At 49.8% G+C, this 24601-nt stretch overlaps 1 protein-coding gene across 6 annotated transcripts in view; it reads right to left on the minus strand.

Moving 5' to 3' along the window:
- The window catches only part of FRMD4A (FERM domain containing 4A), a 614651-nt gene that overhangs the window by 36471 nt on the left and 553579 nt on the right, over positions 1-24601 (minus strand). For all 6 annotated transcript variants that reach the window (XM_042991088.1, XM_042991087.1, XM_042991091.1 and 3 more), the window contains 2 exons: positions 22109-22247; positions 15681-15822 (listed from right to left, as the gene is read on the minus strand). In XM_042991088.1, coding sequence (XP_042847022.1) covers positions 15681-15822; positions 22109-22247 — 281 coding nt within the window. The remainder of the gene's footprint in view (positions 1-15680; positions 15823-22108; positions 22248-24601) is intronic.

The following is a 24601-nucleotide window of genomic DNA, read 5'->3' on the forward strand; positions in this document are numbered from 1 at the left end:
AAACAACGCCGAATACCTAGGGGTAAGTCTAGTGAAAGATGTGCGAGATCTCTACAGCGAAACTCTACCCTGCGGAGGAACGATGAAGAGGTCTACCATGGTCATGGATTGGAAGCCTGATGTACAGGTGTCAGTGCTCCAGGAATTAAACAAGACAATCTTTGCAATCCCAGTAAAAGTTCCAGCGGGATTTTATGGGGAGAGGTGGGTAGGGATTGTATTTCCATATGGAACATTTTGGGATAATTCAGCGATCAGATGACAGATGTGAGAACAACGCAACTGCTATCGCTAGACTCAACTGTTCTCTTCCAAGGGTAAAGAAAGCGTCTCAGAATCCTGAGTCTAGAAAGGTCTTTCATGCCTTTGTGTCACAAAGCTCTGCTATACTCACATCATCCCTCTAAATAGACTATTCTACTTTCTTACTTAGTCTTTCAGCAAGAAACCCCATTTTTACCCCCTCGGTTACCCCTCAGTTACCATGCAGGTAGATTCCCATAACCCTAATACTCGAAAAGTCTCATGGCTAAGTACATTTTGACTCCAACTTGGGCTTTTTACTTTTCTCCCCCACCCCATCGTAGCTTGAAATAGAGACGATCTCTCACGGCAGGAACGTACCACCTTTATGCCTCCACAGTAGCTAATACATATGAGCTGGAACAAACACACACATAAATGTCATCAGCCATAAACTTGGATGCTATAATTAAAGTGCAGTTCAGCCTGGTAAAGAGAACTCGTACCTGTGAGCACCTACAAGTTATAGAACCTGCCTTCCAAACTTTCAGTAATTTTTGCAGCTCTTCCCCAGGTTTCGTCATGCTCAGTTGCACGACTCCAAGTTCGATTGGAAACCCAAACAAAGAGCCTTGAATCTTACTAAGGCTCCCATTTCCTCATGGTTGTCAGACATTAAGCTGTTACACTCACGCAACACATCGCTGGGACAATACCGCAGTCTCCCCTTCTGATACGGCTCAGGTTTTCTTACCTCTGTAGGTCAATTACCCTGCGCTCGTCAGTACTCAGCTACCTCTAGGGTACACCCATCCAAGGAAGCACAGCTCAGTCGCCCGGCATCTTGATCTGGTTCTCGTGGCGACAGTCACCAATCAAAATGGAAGACACAGGGACGGACACCTAATGGGCTTCCCTCTGCTCCATCATCTAAAGCGTTAGTAACGATGTGAAGTAAAGGTTGGGAAGAAGTCAGACTTCAGATTTAAAAAAAAACAGGCCTGGGGCGCCTGGGTGGCTCAGTCGGTTAAGCGTCCGGCTTGGGCTCAGGTCGTGATCTCACGGTTCATGGGTTTGAGCCCCGCGTCAGGCTCTGTGCTGACAGCTCAGAGCCTGGAGCCTGCCTCGGATTCTGTGTCTCCCTCTCTCTGCCCCTCCCCGGCTCACGCTCTGTCTCTGTCTCTCAAGAATAAATAAATGTAAAAAATAAAAAAACAGGCCTGGGGAAACCTGGACCCAATGAGATTAAAGGATTTCTAGCTCCAGTGAAAAATTCACTGTTTTCCCTTTCACCCCTGCCTAACCCCTCGATAGGAAATGATGATTTATTAAGTCTGAGGATTCAGTGTGTCCAAGGATGGCAGAAATCACAGGAACGTTGGACTCTGGGAGACAAAGTACAACATGTTTGGATGATCTGGTCTCTCCAGCTTTGGTGCTGAATTACAGGGCTCATTAGCGCCACTTAAATTATTATTATTTATTATAATTAGTCCAAATACCAAACCCACATAAGACAGAGTGGATGGCTCAAGAGGCCCTTATCTTTATCTGAAACCACCAACACTGGCTGGCTCTGTTTCCTGCCTTTTTTCTGAAAACTGCCTTATGAGGACTATACCAAGTAAAAGTTTTACAAAGTAACTGAGCTGGCCCTGGACTGGCCATGCAGATTTTTTTTTTTTTTAGCAGTAACTGGATGGTGAGTAGACAGTAAAACAGATCTGGCTTTGATGGGCTCTAAACCACTCATGAGTTGTGCGACCTTGGGCAAATGACCCGCCCTCCTTAATCTGTTGTAAAGACTAACCGAGATGACCACGCACATACAGCACTTATCACTGCCTGGAAAAGGTAAGTCGTCAAGATCTCGGGTAGATTTAACAGGAGTGAAACACACAGTAGAACTAGAAAGAAAGAGACCATTGAAACTACCTCCTCCTTCTTGCTCAAGAAAAGACCTCACTCTGCAATTCAGCATACAAAGGCAGTATTTTCAAACTGTGTCTTGAGCCCCTGAGTCTGCAAATTATGCTTCTGGAGCCATTGCACATGGGGGTGGGAACAAGGTCAAGGAGATTCCGGGGTTCAGAGGCCCCACTCGAGGCTCCTTGGGCCAGGGAGTTCTGTATTTGTCTGTCTTATGCATTTGAAAAGAGGCTCCCAAGGCATGTTTCTTTAAAGGAAACCCTTCGGGAAGGGTTCTGAGCCTGTGGGGCTGTTACCCGGAACCAGGCAAACATGGCCACCACAAGAAGAAGTGGCCAAGTGCCCGGCGGCAAGGGTACCCAAGTAACAGTACCACAGAGGGAAGCTCAGGGGCATCAGGAGAAGAAGCCCCAGGTCTCTGTGATGCCGAGGGGCTTCTTACCCCCTCCACAGGTGCCCTTGGGCATTCCCTGTCATGGGGGACACATACGAGGGAGGCCAGCAAGAGAGCCTCGAATGGGGAGGGATTCACGGATTCACTCTTACTCTCCTCAAGTGACAGAGAATGACTCTGGAAGAAAGGAAGAAATTCAATCAGGGAAGGGCCTCGGGAGGTCAATGGGAGTCTTACAACAGAAAGGTTCATGAATAAAGAATGATTCTAGATGGAGAAATCATTGACCTGATGAAAGATACAGAAGTTCTCTGTTGCTATGATTTACCCATTGCTGGTTATCTGAACACCCATGCGCCCTTGCACATGGATCACTCTGAGGTTGCTAGTTTCGCCTTTTGGAAGCTATAAAGAAGTAAAGCTGCTATCTTTCAGAAGAGCAGTGATGGACAAGGAAGGACCTGGGTTTCCATCACGTGTCTGCTATGAAATGGTGTCAGACCTCGGGGTCACTAACTTCTTGGAGCCATCATGTCCCCATCCAGAAGATGGCCAACTAACCAACCTCCAAGATGGCTCCAAACACGGGGAATTTATTACTTAACAAACAGCTTACTTAAGTACCTCCCTCTTGTCTCCTTCAGTCCTTTCCTCAATTGTTACAAAAGTAACCTTACACACAGTGTCAACCTCCCTCCTCTTGACCAGCCCCACCTCCGGATAAGACAAACACTAGGCCAACTCTGGTCCCACGCTCAGTTACTGGAAGGGAACGTCTAATTATCAACCAGCGCTGAAAGGGCCCGGTTACCTCTCCATCTCATCAACAGACCACAGCACACGTGTATAAGTTTGGATGCTAAAAAAGCAGTTACTCAGAGCCATCTTTGGGATCAATGAAGCAGGAGGGTGGTTGGAACCATCCGAGAAGAGCAAGGTTTCAAACTTTATGGGTCGACAAAACAGTAGCCAAGTGCTACTTGGAAAGGGCTGTCCACACACATGATGAATCCGTACGGGAGCAAAAAAGAAAGCGGCGGCGATGGGAGTGTGTTTTGAAAGAGACCAGTAATTCGTTAACACCCGGTTGTCCAAAGTTTGAAGCAGCACCACGCTTCTGGAAGGGGTGAGGTGAATATTCTTCAGAAAACACACTCAGAAGACAGAAGTAGAAGAAGACGCAAGTCTACAAACCAGTGGGTGAGTCAGCAGGTCTGGGCTTGTGTCCCAGCTCTGCGACGCACTAGCTGCCGGGCCTTGGCAACGTGACACAAGGCCTCTCAGCCTCCGATTCCTCCCCTAAGATACAGGAACGGAAAGGGGACCTTCTTCACAAGTTGGGGGGAACCAATGAGAGAATGCCTCAGACATGCTGAGAGAGCTTAGAACACAACAGATGCTACAAGAGCATTAGTTTTTGTACTCAACAGTATTCCTGGCCTTCACGGGGAGTTGGCACGCCAATTGGACAAGAGGAAGGCTAGTTAGCGGGTAGGCAAGAGGCGGGCAAGGCTGGTGGGAGGCAGGTACTACCACTGCCCTGTCCATCAGGACACTGGGGGGTGGGGGTGAGGGGTGGGGAGGGAACCAGGGAGGGAGTGGCTTTTCACAGACTCCTGACAGAAGTTTCCCCTGTGCTACAGTTCACACAACCCTCACCAAAACATCATCCCCGTTTTCGCAGAAGGGGTCACTAGGACATAGAGAGGCAGGGCTGGGATTCCAGCTGGGTGGCTCTGTTTGGTCCGCCTCACACCCGGAAGGAAACGGTAGGGGCGCAGGAACTTTCTGTCTCGGTCACTGCTGGGCTGCTGCAGTAGGAGAACCGTGTGGTGCGCAATCATATCTGCCTCTCACCCCTAGACTCTTTCCACATCCCGCATGGATTAAAACGCAGGCCGCAGGAAGGGGGAGAAGGAGCCGAGGGGTTCTTCGGATGAGCCACCGGAGAACAAGCATCGGTGAGCAAGGGGGGGGTGGTGGTGGAGGAGACAGGTGATTCGATGTTACCTGAGGCCCGACCCTCAGAGAGCACGGGGTGGGGTGGGTGGTGAAAAGCTGCCTACGAGGAAGAGGCCGGAGATCAGCAAGGCCACCTGAAGGAGAGAGGGAACAGCATATGGGGAGGGAGCCCTCACCTCAGGGCCAACTAGGTAATCCACCAAGGAAGCTATCACCTCCAGTCTAATCAGCGGAAATGCTCTCTGTGCTCCATTGCCAGCGAATCAGATCAGCACCCCAGGGAGCCTTCCTGGTTATTGCTGTCAACTGTGTGTTTGCAGGAGACTAGACTGAAAACACAATCTTTTGGGTTGGGCTATTTATTATTTTTTATTTTATTTTATTTTATGCTTGTTTACTTTTGATAGAGACAGAGCACAAGTGGGGGAGGGGCAGAGAGAGAAGGAGACCCAGAATCCGAAGCAGGCTCCAGGCTCCGAGCTGTCAGCCCAGAGCCCGACGCGGCGCTCGAACTCCAAAACCGCGAGATCATGACCTGAACCCAAGCCGGACGCTTAACTGACTGAGCCACCCAGGCGCCCCTTGGCTCTTTTACTATTATGTTTCAACCTGAATCCAAAGAATTTTGATAGAAACAGGTCACTAATAATTTAGGAATTTAGGTGGGGGAAGAGGGAAAAACCGGACCTCACAGAGGACCATTCCTATCCATCCAGCCACAGCCAGAGAACCTGCCTGATGCGTTCAAGGCCAGAAAGTCGCTTTTGGTGCCTATCTGGGAATCTTCTGAGGGCCTTACTGATACCATGGGACCAGTGCCGCAGACGTTCCCGGCAGAGATGTGGTAAAAACCTGTCCCACGGCTCTGGAGGAACAGCCTCCATCACTTTCTTACTTTCCAGCCGGGGGACACCTCACCCGGTGGGCAGCCAGTTGCCTGGGGCAGGATGTGGGGGCGGGGAACGCCAGCTCCCCTCCAGCCGGCAAACACATGCACGGATATCCTCGTTCAGCTGCGATGGAGAATTTGCTCCAATCTTTCCAAAGACCCTGGGCCACTCGGCACCGGATGTGAGTAACCATCCCCTGAAGAACATTGTCAGGAACTGTGGCTCATCTCTTTTTTACACAGATGGGATCCTGACTAAGAGCCCCCTGATCTCGGGAGACAGAAGGGGTGCTTTCCTCTTTGAAAAGAGGGGAAATTTGAAACAGTCCCCCCAGGAAGAAAGAAATCTGTTATCCTAAAAGGAAGGGAAGGAAAGGACAATCTGTCTTGTTTCAGTCTTCAAGGAAAAAGAAAACGAAGAAGCGTATTCCCAGCCGATCTGTTAAAAGCTGCAAGGCAAAGTTTTGGCTGACACCTCGGGAACAAATATGAGGGAGAGGTCTCAACTCTTCCTCGTGATGAACAGACAGGCATTTTCCTTTTGAGTCCTCAGTTAGGAGTTCCTGACACAAAAGATGTCCTGAGAGGCCGTGGGAAATGCTGTCGCACTGCAGATTTTTCGGGTTAAACGTGTGATCTCTGGAGACCATCTCCAAGAATTAAATGGGATTTTTAATGTGAAAAACATATGCCCGGACAACTTCTCATCGGGCTCAGCAATTATAGTCCACCTGAACGAGTAGTGAAATGGAAGCACCTGGGTGGCCGGTAGGGATCTCTTTGAGAGTTTTACCGTGTGGCCGTTTCACTGCTCAGTGGCACTTTCGACAATGGGTAGAGAGGACAAATATAATGGGGGGGGGGGGCTGAATAGTTGACTATAAAAATTAGCAGCAGTATCTAATAAAAATATTAAGTTCGATATCCATTTCAAACTACTGTTTATGGGTAATTCACATGGTTCCCCCTTTCTCTTATATTGTGAAATGAGGGGCTTGATCTTTCCAGCTCCCAGACTCTAATTCCGCGGCGGCATCGAAAGCGCTGGGCTCAATGGGAACGCAGCGATGTCTATGAGGGACCACAGGGATATTTATTTTCCAATGTTTAAAATTTCAGCGCTGGAGAGGAGCTTGCTTAGGTTATACGTGCTTACTCTGCTCTGGGTCTCTTTACTCTTTACTATTCTTTTGGTACTAATACCCAAGGGCAGAAAGAGATCACTGTAAATGACTTACTCAGGCTCTTTTCCCCTAACAGGCGGGCAGAAAGGGACAACCGGTCTCCCTCCTTTCTCAGCTTTGACTCCGGCCCATCCCGCTCAAGCAAAGCCCAGACACAGCCATCCCACAGGACAGGTGTCACCCCTCACTGGTTGCCCGGTCCGGCGTGGGCACACCCTGGCAGAACCCCAGTCCTCAGGCAGGGCCTGTGTGGCTGTGCCCGCCTGCAGAGCACGGAGGTTATGACCCAAATTAAAGCCCCTGGAATCCTCCAAAAGGAGGCAGGGAGCTGCTACCAGAGAACTTTAAGAGGCTGGAGAGAGACACAGGGAGGAGACAGAGTGAGAACAAGAAAGAAAGGAAGAAAACAAACAAGAAAAAAAAAACCCCACACAAACCAAAAGACAATGTGATTTGTACCGGCGCGAGGCAATGTGTGTTGACCTGAATACAGCCGTGACCGTAAAGCTGGCTGACGCCTATCAGATCAGCTCTCTGTAGGGAGAGATGTCAGATAGCTGGCATCCTCATTGTTACATTAGTTATTAATAAACTTCCTGACAATGGAAGGAAGTGCCAGCACTCAGAGAATGAGAATGTGAGAACGGGTGAGTCATGCCTGTGGACGGATCCCAGGCAAAGCGAGGGCCCGGCGCTTTGCACATGTTTTCCCCCAGAACGGCGAGTGTCAGAGCTGGGGCATGATCGCAGGCGGCAGGGTTTGCCCCGGTGCTGTTTGTTTAAACCAAAGATCCCTCGCCACATGCTTCGCAATCCTGCTGATCACAACGACAAAGAGGACTCAACCGCCAACTCATGAATCACCCAGCCCGGCTCCTATTTATAGACACAGCACATCCTTTTGTAGCAAACGCGCGGCTTATGCCCCTGGATTTTCAGTCAAGAAGCCAGTGCCAGTCTCCTTGTTTCATCTCAGAGGGGACACACAGTACCATCTTTTTGTCCGGGTGGTTAATGAGACAAGCCACGTGGGCCTGCAGAACACAAGGTATTTCCCAAGCAAGCTGTGCACCATTTTCTTTGAAAAGGCTGAGCGTCGCCCGAGCGGCTCTGTCAGTTAAGCATCTGACTTCCGATCAGGTCATGATCTCACGGTTCATGAGTTCAAGCCCCACGTTAGGCTCTGTGCTGACAGCTCAGAACCTGGAGCCTGTCTGGGATGCTGTGTCTCCCTCTCTCTCTCTCTCTCTCTGTCTCCCCCACTCACACTCTGTCCCTCTCAAAAATAAATAAATATTTAAAAAAACCCTTTTTTTAAAGGCTGAGAGCACGGGGCGCCTGGGTGGCTCAAGTGGTTGAATGTCTGACTTCATCTCAGGTCATGAGCTCACGGTTTGTGAGTTCGAGCCCCATGTTGGGATCTGTGGTGACAGCTCAGAGCCTGGAGCCTGCTTTGGATTCTGGGTCTCCTTCTCACTCTGCCCCTCCCCCACCTTGTGCACAGCATATCCTCTCTCTTTCTCTTAAAAAAAAAAAAAAAAAAAAAGGTTGAGGGCAAAACCAGGTCTCCCTTAGCCCCTACATGCCCCACTGACATCAGAATTGTTCCGTGCTGGCAAGTCGTGCGAACAATGCTTAGGACAAGCCTCCGCGCTCTCCCACTTTTGGACGAGCTATGGAAAGGCTGTGCGTGTTCAGCTACCAGGACAAGTACAGCTGTTGTTTTCTTTGTTTTTTGTTTGGTTACTACATGTTCTGTCCCTCTCCAATCTTTTCTGAGATACCAAGAAATGGGGGAAGGGAAGAGAGGAACAAACCCCTTTGAAGTCCCGCAAAAAAGATGCCAGGCGCTTTTTTTTTTTTTTGAACTCTGAAAACATCATAACCGAGTGGTTTGAATTCATAGTTGTCCTCTGTAACTCTGTCTGAGCCTCTGCAAACGAGGTACCTGAAGCACCAATGAGCCAAAGCAATGGAGGAGAGGTGTTGGCGAATCTGGAGGGAACCCGCAGGCTCCGCCAGGACGGAGTGAAGAGTGCCCGCAGCAGTCAGGCAGGGGGTTTACGCAGCGTCCAGCCACGCACGGCATGTGACGAGGCCAAGATGGCACCCGGCTCGTGGAGGGCAGGGGGAGACGGTCTGTCGGCCTGGCTTGGCAGCCTGAGCTGCCTCGACATCCCTTCTTGCAGGGGGACTCTGCGAAGACCTCACCATCTCTCAGCTGATGTATTCTGGGGACAAGGGTCCTCACATCCTTTTTGAGCCTGGTCCCCGGGGCCTTTCTGCAAATGAATTTGGGATATGGGTTCTATAACCTTCCTACAGTGTGAACTGCATTCGGTGTCCTAACACGTATATTCCTTTTATTCCAACACAGGTCTTGCCTCCTGGGCTTGGATGGTTCACTACCTCTAAGGGTCTCTCCTGGGGACAGGGGCCTATAGGTCTTATGTGAGAGAGTCCTATGTATCATCACTGAAGAATTTGGGGTGGGGGGCTTAGCACTAAGCCTTAATAAATCATTCCAACTACGTGGACCTTTTTTTTTTTTTAATGCTAGCCCTGTGGCTCAGGGCATTAGCAAATGTAGACTTCCAACTTCTTTAATAAATAGCAACGACACGGCTTTGTTTCTTTAGCAACTCATACCTCAGATGCCAAGTACTGGACGTCAGTAATTTTAAAGGTATTTACATGCCTTTAAATAGGAAAACAGCCTTCAAAGTTACCAACAGCTTGGAAATATTTTCTCTGTTAACATCAATAAACAGTATGAAACACTTTGAGGAGAGGGGCTCTAGCTTTCTAAGTGTTGTGCATTGCACCAAGCAAGGTTTGGGAGCTAAAGAAAGAGCTCATCCCACAACAATATTACAGTGTTACAAGGGTCAGCTACACCACAATTTGGGCATAGATAAGAGTGAAACAGTGGATAGAAGACAGCAAGGATGAACAATATTTGACAAATTTAATTTTCAAGGTCTGAGGCCAGTAGATAAAAGTGATACAGTACATTCCGAAGGAGAGTATCAGTGGCGGGTATGTGACAGTTCTAGGCAAGGCCCAAGAAACCATGAGCTCCAGGAACACAGATGATCCTCAGGGGCTCCTGGGTGGCTCAGTCGGTTAAACATCTGACTTCGGCACAGGTCACGATCTCAAAGTTCATGGGTTTGAGCCCCGCGTCAGGCTCTGTGCTGACAGCTCAGAGCCCGGAGCCTGCTTCGGATTCTGTGTCTCCCTCGCTCTCTGCCCCTCCCCCGCTCACGTGCGGTCTCCCCAAAATGAATAAACATTAAAAAACTTTTTAAAAAAGGAACATAGATGATCCTTAAAATGGACCACATGCAAGATTTTTACTACTATTTTTCAGATTTTAATTTCAATAATCCTATACCACTGACACTGGTTTTGGCAATGATTTTTTGGACCTAATGCCAAAATCAAAGGTACCCGAAGTAAAAATGAACAAGGGGGATTACAGCAAACTAAAAAGCTTTTGCACAGTAAAGGAAACCATCAACACAACAAAAAGGCAACCTCCTGAATGGGGGAAGATATTTGCAAGTCATATAACTGATAAGGGATTAATATCCAAAATACATAAAGAACTCCTACAACTCACCAGCAAAGAACCCACACAACCCAATTCACAAATGGGCAGAGGATCCGAACAGACATTTTCCCAAAGACATGCAAACGGCCGACAAACACATGAAAAGATACTCAACGTCACTCGTCGCCAGGGAACGCAAATCAAAACCACAGTGAGATATCACCTCACACCTGTCACAACGGCCAGAGTCAAAAGGACAAGAAACAACCAGTGTTGGCAACTGTGGAAAAAAAGGAACTCTCGTGCACTGTTGGTGGCAATGCCAACGGGTGCAGTCACTGTGGGGAACAGTATGGAGGTTCTTCCAAAATTTAAAAATAGAGCTACCATATGATCCGGTAATCCCAGTACTGGGTATTTATCTGGAGAGAATGAAAACACTAACTCAAAAAGATAGACATATCCCTACATCCACGGCAGCATTACTTGCAACAAAATATGGCAACAACCCATCCATGAAGGGATCAAGAAGATGTGGCATATCCGTACAATGGAATATTATTCAGCCTTAAAGAACGAAATCTCACTTTTTTGGGATAACCCAGATGGACCTTGAGGGCACTGAGTTAGGTGGAGTATGTCACAGAAACAAGTATCGTATAATCTCACTTATATGTGGAACTTAAAAAAAAAACACCACCACAAAAAACCCAGAACTGAATCTCATAGATACAGAGAGCAGATTGGTGGTTGCCAGAGGCTGGGGTTCAGAAGGTACGTGTTTCTAGTTATAAGTCATGGAAATGTAATGTTACAAACATTTTTTTTTGAATCGTGTTTGGAGTACCTACTGGATGTCAGGCCCTGAGCTAGAAGTAGAAAAAAGGATTTTCAAATGAGGACTCAGTTCTCAAAATGTTTTTAAGGAATATTTATTAGACACATCGTATTTTCTAAATGAGAAGTAGAATGTAGTGTCTGGCAAGTGTAATAAAAAGAGTGTTTAAAATCAGGGCTGTCCTACAGGAGCAAGGCCCCATCCATCTGGGGGAACACATTTCTAAGGAGTTCTCGAGAAACAGGCAAGAGGTCACTGAAGGACAAAAAGAAGCTAGTGGGAAACTAGCCAGCCGGGAGTTTTTGGAAGACAAAGAGAGAGCAGGCGGGAATCCAAGTCGGGGAGGGGCAGAGACAGAATCCCAAGCAGGCTCTGCACTGTCAGTACAGAGCCTGACCCGGGGCTCGAACCCATGAACCATGAGATCATGACCTGAGTTGAGACCAAGACTCAGATACTTAACCGACTGAGCCACCCAGGCGCCCCCCGGCTGTGGAGTTTTTTAAGCCAAGGGCTGGACGCCCTCACTGTGGGTGACGGGAAACACCCCCTTCCAGGTGGGGCTGCTGAGGGCTGGTGTCAGCTTGAGGGCATCTCTTCCCGCACAAGACAGAGGGGCAGCGATCAGCAACCCCAGGGGGAAACGATGACCAGATCTGTGGACACCAGAAATTCCCTTTGTTAACTCATGGCCTATATTCTTTCCTTTTTGGAGTCTCTCCCTCCACTGTCTTCTTAAGTCACGGGAGGGAGGTGTCCCCACGGACCCTCAGCCTCAGCATGACATCAAGCACACTTCTTCAGGCTCCAGCTGGCAGGGCTGGGCAGAGTTTGACGCGCTGCCTGATCTGGTCCTGGGGCACGGCTCATACCTCCCGGTCTCTTCCTCTCCCACCTTCCCCTTGCACAGCGGTGCGGCAGAGGGCGGGCAGGGAAAGGGCAGAGGAGTCAGTGCCCAGGAACGGAGTCCCTCTGCAAGTGGGGAGGGCGAGGTCTTTGCGTCAGGAGCTCCCAAGTAGACTCCCTGACATGAAGTTATCATACATTTGAAAGTCACTTTTGTATCTTGGGGTAAAGATGCTTTATTTGCTACTGTACTATTTTGTTCTATTATGCTGGTGGCAGGGACACAGCTGAATTGCTTTCTCATCTGCAAAATCTGGATCTCATCTGCTGATAACGGAGTGATGTCAGTACTACGTCAGGAGATTTGGGGCTCCCGGACGCAACCTGATCTGTGGCTGCGATTACGTTACTGCCGTGGTGCCCCCACAGGCTCACAGATATGAGCGGCCAGAGAAGACGGCCCAAGACACAGGTCCGAAAGCGGGGATACCTGGGTTCTGTGTTCCAAAGCCACACCGTCACCTCAGGCTTCTATCTCTTCTTCAGCAGGAAGAGTGGCTCTCAACGTGTGGTCCCCAGACCAGCCGCATCGGCATCTCTTAGGGATTTGTTATAAATACAAATTCTCAGGCTCACCCCTGACCTACAGAATCAGACACCCTGGGACGGGAGCTCAGCTATCTGTGTTTGAACTGCCCTCCACGTGGTTCTGATGCACGTCGAAGTTTGAGAACTGAGCTGGAAGAATCCACTGTCCTTCTGGATAGAACCGTGCCAAATTTGCACAGTACCCGGCTTTCCAAATGGCTAAGAAGCCACACAGGGATGCACACCTCACGAAGCCTGAGGGATGGGTGGGGCTCATCTGTGGCTGGATGAGGACGACCGTGGGCAGATAAATCCAGGCTCAAAGCAGAGACTCTGGATTTTACCAGGGGTTAGAAGGGTCTAGAGCACAAACACAGGAGCTGACTATGGCTCTGCCCTTTGCCACTCAGCAGGGGCTTGAGAGTGGCCATAATTTGAGATGTGGGTCTCAGGTTTTGTAGGACCTTCTCTTAGATACGAGACAGCAGCATTTTCTACAGCTTTCACTGTAAAGCTGAAGGCCTCAGAAATTATGGTCATTTGCCTCGCTGTACTGCTGAAAACATTTAGAAGAATCTGAGGCAGGGAGGGGTTTATGGTAAACCTATGGTGGCAGAAGTAGAGCCAGGCTTTGTGGGGCATGAAGCTTATATAATTTTAGTGGATTTACGGAAAATAATGCAATTATTTACAACAGCCGAGATATGGAAGAACCTAGGTGCCCACTAATAGAAGACACTTAGGATTGATAAGACGGATACAGAAGATGTGGGGTGTGTGTGTGTGTGTGTGTGTGTGTGTGTGTGTGTGTACATCACACAACGGAATATTACTCAGCCATAAAAAAGAATGAGATCTTGCCCTTTACAACAACATGGATGGACCTGGGTATTATGGTAAGTGAAAGAAATCAGACAGAGAAAGACAAATACCGTATGATTTCACTTCTTCGTGGAATCTACCAAACAAATGAATAAACAAACAACAAGCAGAAACAGACTGAGGGGCCCCTGGGTGGCTCAGGAAGTTAAGCCTCTGACTTCAGCTCAGGTCATGATCTCATGTCTGTGAGTCTGAGCCCCTCGTCTGGCTCTGGGCTGACAGCTCAGAGCCTGGAACCTGCTTCGGATTCTGTGTCTCCCTCTCTCTCTGCCCCTCCCCTGCTCATGCTCTGTCTCTCTCTCTCAAAAATAAATGAACATTACAAAAAAAGAAAGAAAGAAAGAAAGAAAGAAAGAAAGAAAGAAAGAAAGAAAGAAACAGACCCATTAATACAGAGAACTGGTGATTGTCAGAGGGGAGGGGGAAGGGCAAAATGGGAGAAGGAGGGTGGGAGACACAGGCTCCCAGGGATGGAATGAGTAAGTCACAGGGAAGAAAGGTACAGCTTAGAGAATACAGTCAGTGACACCTTAACAGAGCTGCATGGTGACAGCTGGTAGCTACACTTGAGGTGAGCACGAGAGATGGTGAAATCGCCACGTTACATACCTGAAACTAACATAACACCTACGTGGACTGCACTTCAAGATAAAAAAAAAAAAGAATGCAAAACGTTCTATGTTCACAAAACCACATGCCATGAGGACACGTGGCTGGGCCCTCCCAAACCCTCTGAAAGGCCTGGCCAGCGCGGGCCCCTGAGCTGAAGCTCCATCAGCCCCTCAGTAAACGGGCCTCTCGGTCCGGGAGGGGCACATCCTCCCCCTGGTCCTCCGGGTCAAGGCTCTGACTGGACTCTGCCGGCCTGGAGGCCGCCCAGACCCCTTCAGCTTCTTGCCCTTCTCCGTTTCCTCTTACTGCTGTTGTGTGCAGTCCTTAGACGGGGCTGTGGAAAGACCCTGGTGAACCAAGGAGTTGGTTCTTAGAAGGACATCGCTTTTCATGGCTCATTCTTATTTGTTTCTCTTTGAGACGATCTTCACTTCCAGTCTTTTACAACCCTGGAAGCACCACGTGCAAAGACAAACAACGAAATAACGACAGGGGAAGGTATAGTAAAGGGGAACTGTGGCGAGGGGGAGAAGAATCTAGACAAAGCTGATGGAGGGAGGAGCCGAGATGTGGGCAGGCAGGATGCCTCTGTGAACCCATGAGCTCCGGCTGGCGTCCCCATCAGCAGGGTTCCGAGGAAGCAAGAGCAGCAGAGAAGTTATGGCTGAGGGTGACGGAGGGACAGCAGTACTGGGCACGGTGCGGGGGAGCGGGGGGGCGGGGGGGCAGGGGGCGGGCTCGGTAAACAGCATCAGTGGGGGTGGGCATCAAGGAGAGAGGGATGCACTAGGACAGAGGCGACACTAGGGACGCAATATTTACAGACAACTCCTAGAATGTTAGGGCAGGGAGAAATCTCAAAGGAAAAAAAAAAAGGAAGGAAGAAAGAAAGAAAAATTGACTCTGGAAGATGAGGGAGGGGAAAGACTTGTTGCTCTCCTTCGAGGCTCCGAGGCAAGAGAACGCTGTCCCCAAGAACAATCAGGCTTTGATCCTGTGGCCTGGGGAGTGACCTGCATTCAACGTCTCCGAACAACGACCCCCTCCCTCCCGCTTCCTGTGCTCCGCAAACCTCCGCCTCTTCCTGTCACCGCGGCCAATGGCGTCCCTACTCTGGCCATCAGCCGGTCTGAATTCACGCACAGAGCCAGTCTGTCCCTCTTGCATCCAATGACAAAATGACTTGCCCAGGGCTCTTAGAAGCACACTTGGAATCAGACCCCGGGACTCCCACTTGCAAAAGGGGCTCGACACTACGTGGCATTCTGTGACAGCAAGACTCTCCGAAGGCCTGGAGTTTCTGGCCTTCCAGAGTCCTGAGGAGTTCGCCTGAGAGCAGGGCGGAGGGTCGCTCAGCACCACCAGCCTGCCTTCAGCCCCCCTCCTTGGTAGAATTCTCCTTTAAGGGCACACAAGCACGCCCCACCCCGTCCTTGGACTTGACGCTCCTGACCCTCGGCCATCGGCATTCAGAAGGCTCTGGAGGGTGCTCAAGAGGCTTCTGCGGCCGACGGTCCTTCCCACGCTGCCTGGTTCTGCTGCTTCGGATCTCCCCCCACCCTCTGGCACTCTGGGCGGTTTTCTCAGATTCCCGTTTGGCTCAAAACCTCGGTCTCACAACCGGAGCCAGCTCCCGGGGAGCCTGCCAAGCTGCCTCCTCCGCGGCTGCCACTGGCCGGCCTTGCCCGGAGCCTCGCTGGGCCGGGCGCCGCGCTTGGGCGAGCCTCCTCCACGCTCCCCGAGAGGCCCTGCCGTACCTGATGACAGGAGGCTCCCGCTGCTGCCGCTGATGATCTTCCCTTTGCTCCCCATGTTGGCCAGCTTGGAGGTCTTCAGCGTGCCGGTCTCGGTCAGGTCGATGGCGATCTCGCTCAGGCTGCGCGCGGCATGGATTTTAGACTAGAATGGAAAAGACAACCGGGCCGTGAAGAGGCGTTCACCTCTGGTGGAGAACGGCTACCGCTCGCCGGCTTGGGGTCCCGAAAGGTAGCACAGGGACTCGTTTCCTGGCTTCCAGCATTCTTAACGTTTGTGTTCCTCGGCCCCATCCCCCACCACTGACGCTCCCCGCGTGAGGTGGCTCTAGAGCGGACACGAGGGATGACGTTTCCCAAGCTCTGTCTTCCACGGGCTGTGCCGTGCAGTGCCTAGTGCAGGGGCTTTGACGCCACACAGACCCGGTCAGAGTCCTGTGCGGGGAACGCTCCTTAATCTCACCAAACCTCTTTATTCCCAGCTTATACAATGGGACGAACACCGCCCGCCTTTGCAGGTTCTGTTAGGGACAAAGGACGGCAGGCACGTGAAGGCTGCCTGAGGCCGTGCCCTGGAACCCAGCTCTCAATAAAAGAGTACTGACTTCATTCTGTGTTTATTTAAAAAAAAAAAAAAAAAGATTCTTTTTTACATTTATTTTTGAGAAACAGAGTGAGACAAAGCGTGAGCGGGGGAGGGGCTGAGAGAGAGGGAGACACAGAATCGGAAGCAGGCTCCGGGCTCCGAGCTGTCAGCACAGAGCCCGACGCGGGGCTCGAACCCACGAACCACGAGATACCTAACTCTCCTCTCCAAAGTCTAGATTTTAGTTAACACTCCACTCCACTGTGCTTATTAATTGGCCCGACTTGGCTAAACGTAACAGGTTGGAATAATTAGAAGAGAAGTCTGTAATCATAATTACATTCCTAAAAGTAACTGTTTTTCATTTAAACTGCCTTTTTTAGCTACTGCCTGCGGTCAGTGAAAATGGGGTGTGCATTTTCTACACGTGTTTGACCTTTTTTTTTCCTTCTTCAGGAAATCAGTTGTTGTGATAGTACCTCAAGCAACATGCTTTGCTCACAGCACGAGCCTAACAAAAACACTATCAATGCTGGGAGAACCCATACGTGTGCTGAGGTTTCTTTCCACGGCATCGGCTATAGCACGTAAGCCGATGGTTTTCGAACTCGGTTTGGAACTTGGTTTTTCAGTCATTTAACGTGCATTTGCCCAACCACCCCCTCCGTGTGAGACCAAGTCTGTCCCCCAACAGGAGAAGCCAGCAGAGGCAGATGTGGGGGCCGTGGAGGGGTCGGTAGACATCGTCCGTTCTTCCTTATTGACATTCTCTACCCGAGTCCCCTGCGCTGTCCAGCAAAGGCTATCACCCCGTGCCTTCGCCCTTCCTCTGGCCTCCACACTGATGCGGACACAGACGTCCATGCCTTCCGAGAGCCGAGCGCTTTCCTCTTGTTAGGAGAGGAGAGTCTGAGGGACCAAGGAAACGCAGGAGTCTTGCTGTTTGCCAGGTATGAAGCATCATCCCATCGGTCCTTCCTTGACTGAGGTCTCCTTTCTGACCTCAACTCTTGTCCCCGCATTCAGAACCAGGCCACCTCCCTCAGGTCAGGGCCTCCTTGCTGATGACCTAATCGCGGCCACCGGGACCCCGCAGTGCTCCGGCCTGCAGCAGAAGCAGGAAGCACCTTTCACTTCACATGGACAAGGCAGGCATGCCCACAGGGTGTATTTGGTTGAGCTTCACCCTCTGAGCAAGCCGAGGAAGCACACCCATCACCGTCTTTAGCAGCCCTCTCCACGAACGCCCACGCTTTAATAAAAAGAGCCGAGGACGCTTCCAGTTATGTAATGACTCACGGAGACGCGGACCAACTCAGCATGATGCGAAGGGGCCCAGAGTCTCAAGTCAGAAAGATCTGGACTGGAATCTTGGCCCTGGCCAGGTAACCATTGTTTGACCATGATCTTCAACCTGGCTGAGGCTCAGATCCCTGTTTATAAAATGAAGCTCTTAAAACCCATGCGGTGGAGTTGTGATAAGGACTCAATTAGATAATACACATAAAGGCCACTGGAATGGAAATAGGAATGGGATACAAATCATGACCTGGAGGCAATTTGCTAAATGAGGGGAGATTGATGGCTCAACCTGGGATTTGGGGGATCTCATTAACCACACGCCCGACCTATCCCCACCCACTTCCAATCCTGCCACTGATCAGTGTTAGAGGCAAAAACCAAAATATGGAAAAGGGAGCAACAGATATCCTTTCCCAAGGGAGATCAGATTCTTAGAAGCTTTAGCAAATTATTGGCTTCTCTCTGAATGGAAATATCACAATGACTAAACAGACCCAGTGGAGAGAGCACACACTAAGAGGAAGGAGTACGGATTGGGAGATTGTATTCTGGCAAAGTCAAGTCTTTGGGACATCCCGGAAGAGCCTCCAAAATTCTGGGCATCCTACTTTGGGGGCCTTGCCCCACCAAGTTTTATTACTGATATCCCACGAGCAAGGTTTAATGGTCCCCTACCAAGCTTTCACCCTGCTTTTGATCTAGATGGAATGAAGAACAGAGGACACATTAGAAAAAAACAAAACTCTTGGGGCACCTGGGTGGCTCAGTCGGTTAAGCATCCGACTTCGGCTCAGGTCATGATCTCGGTCCGTGAGTTCGAGCCCCGTGTCAGGCTCTGTGCTGACGGCTCAGAGCCTGGAGCCTGTTTCAGATTCTGTGTCTCCCTGTCTCTCTGACCCTCCCCCGTTCATGCTGTCTCTCCCTGTCTCAAAAATAAATAAATGTTGGGGCGCCTGGGTGCTCGGTCGGTTAAGCGTCCGACTTTGGTTCGGGTCATGATCTCATGGTCCGTGAGTTCGAGCCCCACGTCAGGCTCTGTGCTGACCGCTCAGAGCCTGAAGCCTGTTTCAGATTCTGTGTCTCCCTCTCTCTCTGCCCCTCCCCTGTTCATGCTCTGTCTCTGTCTCAAAAATAAATAAACATTAAAAAAAAATTTTTTTTAAATAAATGTTAAAAAAAAAATTAAAGAAAAAAAAAAAAGAAAAAAACAAAACCCAACGACTGAGGAGGAGGAACCATGTCTGGACTAGAGGGCAACTTGACGAGTCCCTGCTTGGAGTTCAGAGGCATAGGGTCTAATGTTTACGCTCCACAATCTGAACTTTCAAGTATCTTCCTCTGATATCTACAAGGCAGTCCTCAGCTCTGGGCTTCAGAGGTTGCCAGGATCCAGAAAGGACAACATTCCTCATCTTGGGGGTCGGCACACAGAAGTTACCAGGTGTGGCTGGTCCCTGTACAGCCTCTCATTCTGAATGAGCCGTACGAAACCAAGCAACATGGGCTCTTTCTGGGCCGTCTCTGGAGATAGAGGGAGCATGTGTGTGTGTGCACGTGCGAGAGATGTTCTTACATGATTTGCACAAGGATCCTGAAAGAAGAAAATACCAGCACCAGGGAAGAACCGGAGACTTCTTGGCCACCCTCCCCTGCTGACTCAAACCACTAGACCACGCTTGTCTCTGGGGCTGATAAGCATCACTTGGGAGGCCTGGGCTTTGCAGAAGCACTTCGGAGAAAGGATTGGCTGGCCTGGCCCGACTCACTAGGGTGTGAAGCAATGGCCAGTGTGCCAGCCAACACGAGCTGCTCAGAAATATTTGGAAACTCGTCCCAGGCGTGTCAGCCGTCACTCACCGGAGATCGTTCTGCCCACCGGGGATGGATCACATCACCCTTGTACAGAGAACGGCATCCCAGAAATGAAAGGTGGTGTAATTCCGGAGGGGAATTTTATCATCTCTGATTTAATCTGGGAAACTTTTAGAGAATTTAACCTTTACACAAGTGTTGGCCAGGGGATACTGTGTTGGATTAACGATGATAATGATAAAAATACCGATCTCCAAAAGTGGTTTCACACACATTGTGTCATGGGGCCAATCAATAATCTCTGTGAGTAATTTCCTTCCTTGATCTCTCATCGGGGAGGCAAAGCAGGTACAGTGAGACACTTGCCTAGGGTCAGAGATCTGGAAATGGAGTCCCTGGACCTCCTTGTGGAGTTTATTCCTCACCTGCCACTGTGGGTTGAGGACTTGGTTCCTACGAGAAACGGGAGGGCTCTGGAGCATCTGTGAACAAGCAGAGCTGACTGGGGGGAAAGTTCTCCCGCTCCCGGGCCAACGTGTACTTCCTTCCGTCCCCCAGGGGTCACTGAGATGGACAGCTGAAATTTCCCTATTGCGTGGGCACCTGGTTTGGCCTTTTAAAGGATACTTGCTGCTGATAAATGAACTTTGAGACTAACTTTTTCCAGTTTACTGGTTGCTTCAGAGGGCTGACCTGTTAGCCTGGCAAAGAAGTCTTCTCCAACTGCAGAGGAAGACCATCTTTGACAGGGGGGATGAAGAACCCTAAGAACCGGCCTCTTGGGGCACCTCGTGGGGGGGGGTTCAGTTGTTTAAGCGTCTGACTCTTGATTTCAGCTCAGGTCATGATCTCTCCATTCGGGGGATCGAGCCCCGTGCTGGGCTCTGTACTGACTGTGCAGAGCCTGCTTGGGATTCTCTCTCTGCCCCTTCCCTGCTCAGGTGTGCACTCCCTCTCTCTCAAAATAAATAAACATTAAAAAAAGAAAAAAGAAAAAAAAAAGAACCTGCTTCTTGAGTTACTCAAGAGACCCTCAATGCAAAAAACCAGCACAGGGTAGAACAACTCAAACAGCTAATGTACTAACCTCAGGGTGAAATACACTTTGTCCTTTCTCCTTTCAAAATTGTGCTACTGGTGTGTGTGGGGGGTCTGCCCCCAAGAGGCATCAGTGGTGGGGTTCAGGAGGGTTGCCAAGGTGTCCACCCCTCACCACCCATTCCCGAACAACGCAGAGGATGGAATCAATGTTTTAAGGTTCTGACCTCTAACTCTTGCAACCAGAGGGCATAATGCGGACACCCACCCACTGTCTCAAGCTAAAGCATGAGTCAAAATGCTTTGGCCCGGTTTCTTTTGATCTAATTGGGCTTCAAATCCCTGTGCCAATGTCCATCATCACCAGGAAAGCTGTGGAATGCTCCCATTATGCCTAACAACAACAAAAAACACTCTACTCTGTGCCCATTCACCCCAGAAAATGACCAAAAAAGGGGCCAGGAAGACTTCGCAGAGGAGAAAAACGTGTTATGAAGGACAAAGTGACAGCCTGGCAGGAAGGGCCCTGATTTGAAACTGATTTATGAGCTGAGAGATTGTTTCCTTTTCTCCTATTTTCTTACTATCTTTCTCCTCCCTCCCACTTGGCCCCAGGTCTCTCCGGCTACTCCTCAGCCCACGCCAGGGAAAGAACAACGCCACCCAGACAGGAAGTAAGACAGAAGAGGAAGCCGTCAGGATCCAAGAGGGCTCCGATCTGCTGAATCTTGGGCCCAGTAAGGCCAGAGTCCGGCCACCTCCACACCCACTGAAGACCCACATGATGGGACAAAACGTCCCAGGTGCCAAGGCTGGATCTCCCTCGATAGTTCTGCATCGCCTCTGCCAAGCCAGCAGGATTCTGGAAAGGGGCAAGACCTAGATGGGGCTCTTGACCAGAGGGCTAATGAAGGAGAATGGCTTGTGGAGGGAAGGCAAGGCAGCATGACAGGCAGAGGCGGTAGAGGAAGAGGGGGCCGAGTGTTGACAGAAGCTGTGTGTGAACCAAGGAGACGTCACTCTCCCACCCGCCAGAAAATGCACCTGTGTGTCCGCACTGGGGCTGGGTCAAACCTCCCTCGGAGGATGGCTGTTTACCAAGGCCTGAGGCTCCAGGTCTACTTTAGGGAAATGGCTGGGTGGTTTTTTTTTTCATGTTTCCAGTTCTTTTTTTTTTTTTTTTTTTTTTAAAAAAAAGGAACTGGCAGTTGGAAAAGCCTGGAGGGTTTTCACAGCAATTATCCTAAACAGTTAGATGGTGTCTATTAATTGCAAACGGGTTGTTTTTTTTTTTTTCTCTCTCTCTCTCAAAAAGGAAACAATATGCCACTGTTGAAACACCATAAAGGGCTTGACAGCTCGTTCCTAGGAGAGGTTTCTGAAGTTCGAAAGCACGCTTGGAATTCCTCAAAAGGGCCCTACCTGGCTGCAGTAAAGGGCCAGAGCCCCTGACCACGGCACGGGACGTACCCTCTGGAAGAGCCTGTCTCCTTCCTCCCTCCTGTAACTCTGCAAGGCAGGTCTGTACCTGTGCACCTCTCGGGGCGGGGGACACGGTGCCGCCCCCACCCGTTGAATTCTTGAGCCCTAAATTAGGAGACCCAGACTCAGGCCCTAGTGCAACCCTCAGGCAAGCTTCCCTCTTGGTAGAAAGGTCTGGTCTTTGCAAAGTGCCTCCCAGTCCCTGACTTACCTTACTCTGCTTTCTGTCCAGATAGAACTGGTGCTGGCTAATGGCCATAGCCCAGATGGACTTGATCAATGCTGGACATGCGTACCATGTATGTACCGCAATGCCACTGTGTCCAAACGTCCTCCTGGTCACTGAAGCCCTGTGACAGCAAGAATCAGAAGGTTCAGGCATGTTTATGATGAGGGACTCCACTGATCCGTTGACAGCTTTTACCAAGAACCCCGTGGGAACTAAACCCCCTGGCATAAAGGGGACATATGAACACACATGCCAGCATGTACACACACACACACACACACACACACACACACACACACACACACACACTTAGGAAACTAGATAGCAAAGTCCAGCTTTTCAATGTAATCAAAATTGTATATATATAAGGTGTACAACAGGATTTGATATACACAGTGAAATGATTCCTACGGTCAAGCTAATGATCGTTCTTCACATAGTTGTGTCACAAGAGCACTGGAGATCTACTCTTAGCTCACGTCCAATATTCAGTGCACATCATTAACTACAGTCCTCGTGCTCTACCTTAGATCTGTAGGCTTATTTGTCCTACCCAACTGCAGCTTTGTACCTCTGACCGACACTCCCTACTTCCTCTCTTCCCTGGCCCAGGTAACCACCCTTCCAGTCTATGCTTCCACTTTTTTTTTTTTTTTAATGTTTATTCATGTTTGAGAGAGAGAGCATGAGCAGGGGTAAAGCAGAGAAGAGAGAGGACAGAGGATCTGAAGCGGGCTCTGCACTGACAGCAGCAAGCCTGACACGGGGCTCGAACTCACGAACCGTGAGATCAGGACCTGAGCTCAGTGGGACATTCAACCCACTGAGCCACCCAGGAGCCCCTACTATTTGACTTTTGGGATTCCACATATTCGTGAGATCACCCAGTTCTTTCCTTTCTGTGTCTGGCTTATTTCACTTGAACATAATGTCCTCCAGGTATATCCACATTGTTGCAAATGGCAGGGCTCCATTCTTTCCCGTGGCTGAATAATATTCCGTTGTATTTATACACACACCACAATTTCTGTATCCTTTCATCCCTCAATGAACACTTAGGTTATGTCCATATTTTGGCTATCACGAATAATGCTAATCTTTTGATTTACTGGCTCCTTAGGGTTCAGAATCCATTCAAGCTTCTGTCTTGTCTGGGATAAGATGGGTCATTCTAGGTCACTGGATGGTCCTTTTTGAGCTTCAGCTCTTGGCACTGGGCCAAGACAAACTTCAGGAACAGGAAGAGCCTTTGACAATGTCCTTTAGTAAACAGCAGGCAATGCTGCCTATGGTGAAGGATAAGTCAATCCTGTTCTAATCACCACCACCACAGGCCACAGCCTGTGGGAAGTCCCGAAGGAGTCCAGACTTCTTACACTGCTCTAACTCCGTGTTCCTTGAGAGAGTGGTTATCAATCTCAAATTTATTCACAGGGCAGACAGGGTATACAGAATCAGGAGAGGGAAGGCAGAATGGAGTCGAGCCAATCTTCTCCACTACCCCCCTCCACACACGTTTACGTAGGACATAGGGCCTATCTGTGTATGGAGTAGACAGAGGCAATTACACTTTAAAAATAAAACACGAGGGGCGCACGGATGGCTTAGTCGGTTAAGCGTCCAATTTGGGCTCAGGTCATGATCTCACGGTTCATAAGTTCGAGTCCCCCCACCAGGCTCTCTGCTGTCAACACAGAGCCAGTTTTGGATCCTCTGTCCCTCTCTCTCCCTGCCCCTCCCCTGCGCTCTCTTTCTCTCTCAAAATAAACACTAAAAAAACCAAACCAAAACAAAACAAAACAAGAGTGGGAAACATGGGTCCCAAAGGAATTCACATCAATGGTGTAGGGAGGAAAAAAAAAAAGGGTTATAGGATGCTTTCAGTGAAGTGTGTCCCTTAGGCAGATGGTTTGGCAAATGAAATCTGAGAACATGTGTTTGCATGCACGTGTGTGTGTGGGTGTGTGCAAGGCAAGGTGCTGGGGTGGGGCCTGGGGTTCCCCACGTGCACATAAGAAAAAAGCGTGTTCTCAAGCTTAAGGTGTCTAATTTGGAAGATTTTCCCTGCAAGACAATTTAGAGCTGCTCCTATCACGGAAAAGGAGCCGGTGACAGAGTGGGGAGGAATGCCCCACAGATCCCTGTAGAAATAAGAAGAAACCATGATGGGAAGCTTCCACTTCGGCTTCTATGCCAATGGCTGCTCCTGGGACCCGGTACGATCCTTTCTCCCAGAAAAGCGGAGTTAGAAAGGATGAGGGGCTGGAGGCACGTCTGAGTGCAAGCACGAGAGTGGCAGGGGCCAAATGCGCGTGTGTTTCAGGGAAGGCAGGGGAGGAAGGGTCCAGGAGGCTCGCCAGGTCTGGGAGGTGCTGTACAAACAGCACATCAGACCCTGAGTTTTCTCCTGCTCCATCATTAACATATCTCTTCTCCGCATCTCTCCCTTCAGGCTCTTCCCACCACACTGACTTT

Source organism: Panthera tigris, chromosome B4 (assembly GCF_018350195.1).
Source record: "Panthera tigris isolate Pti1 chromosome B4, P.tigris_Pti1_mat1.1, whole genome shotgun sequence".
In the NCBI taxonomy this organism is placed as follows: domain Eukaryota; kingdom Metazoa; phylum Chordata; class Mammalia; order Carnivora; family Felidae; genus Panthera; species Panthera tigris.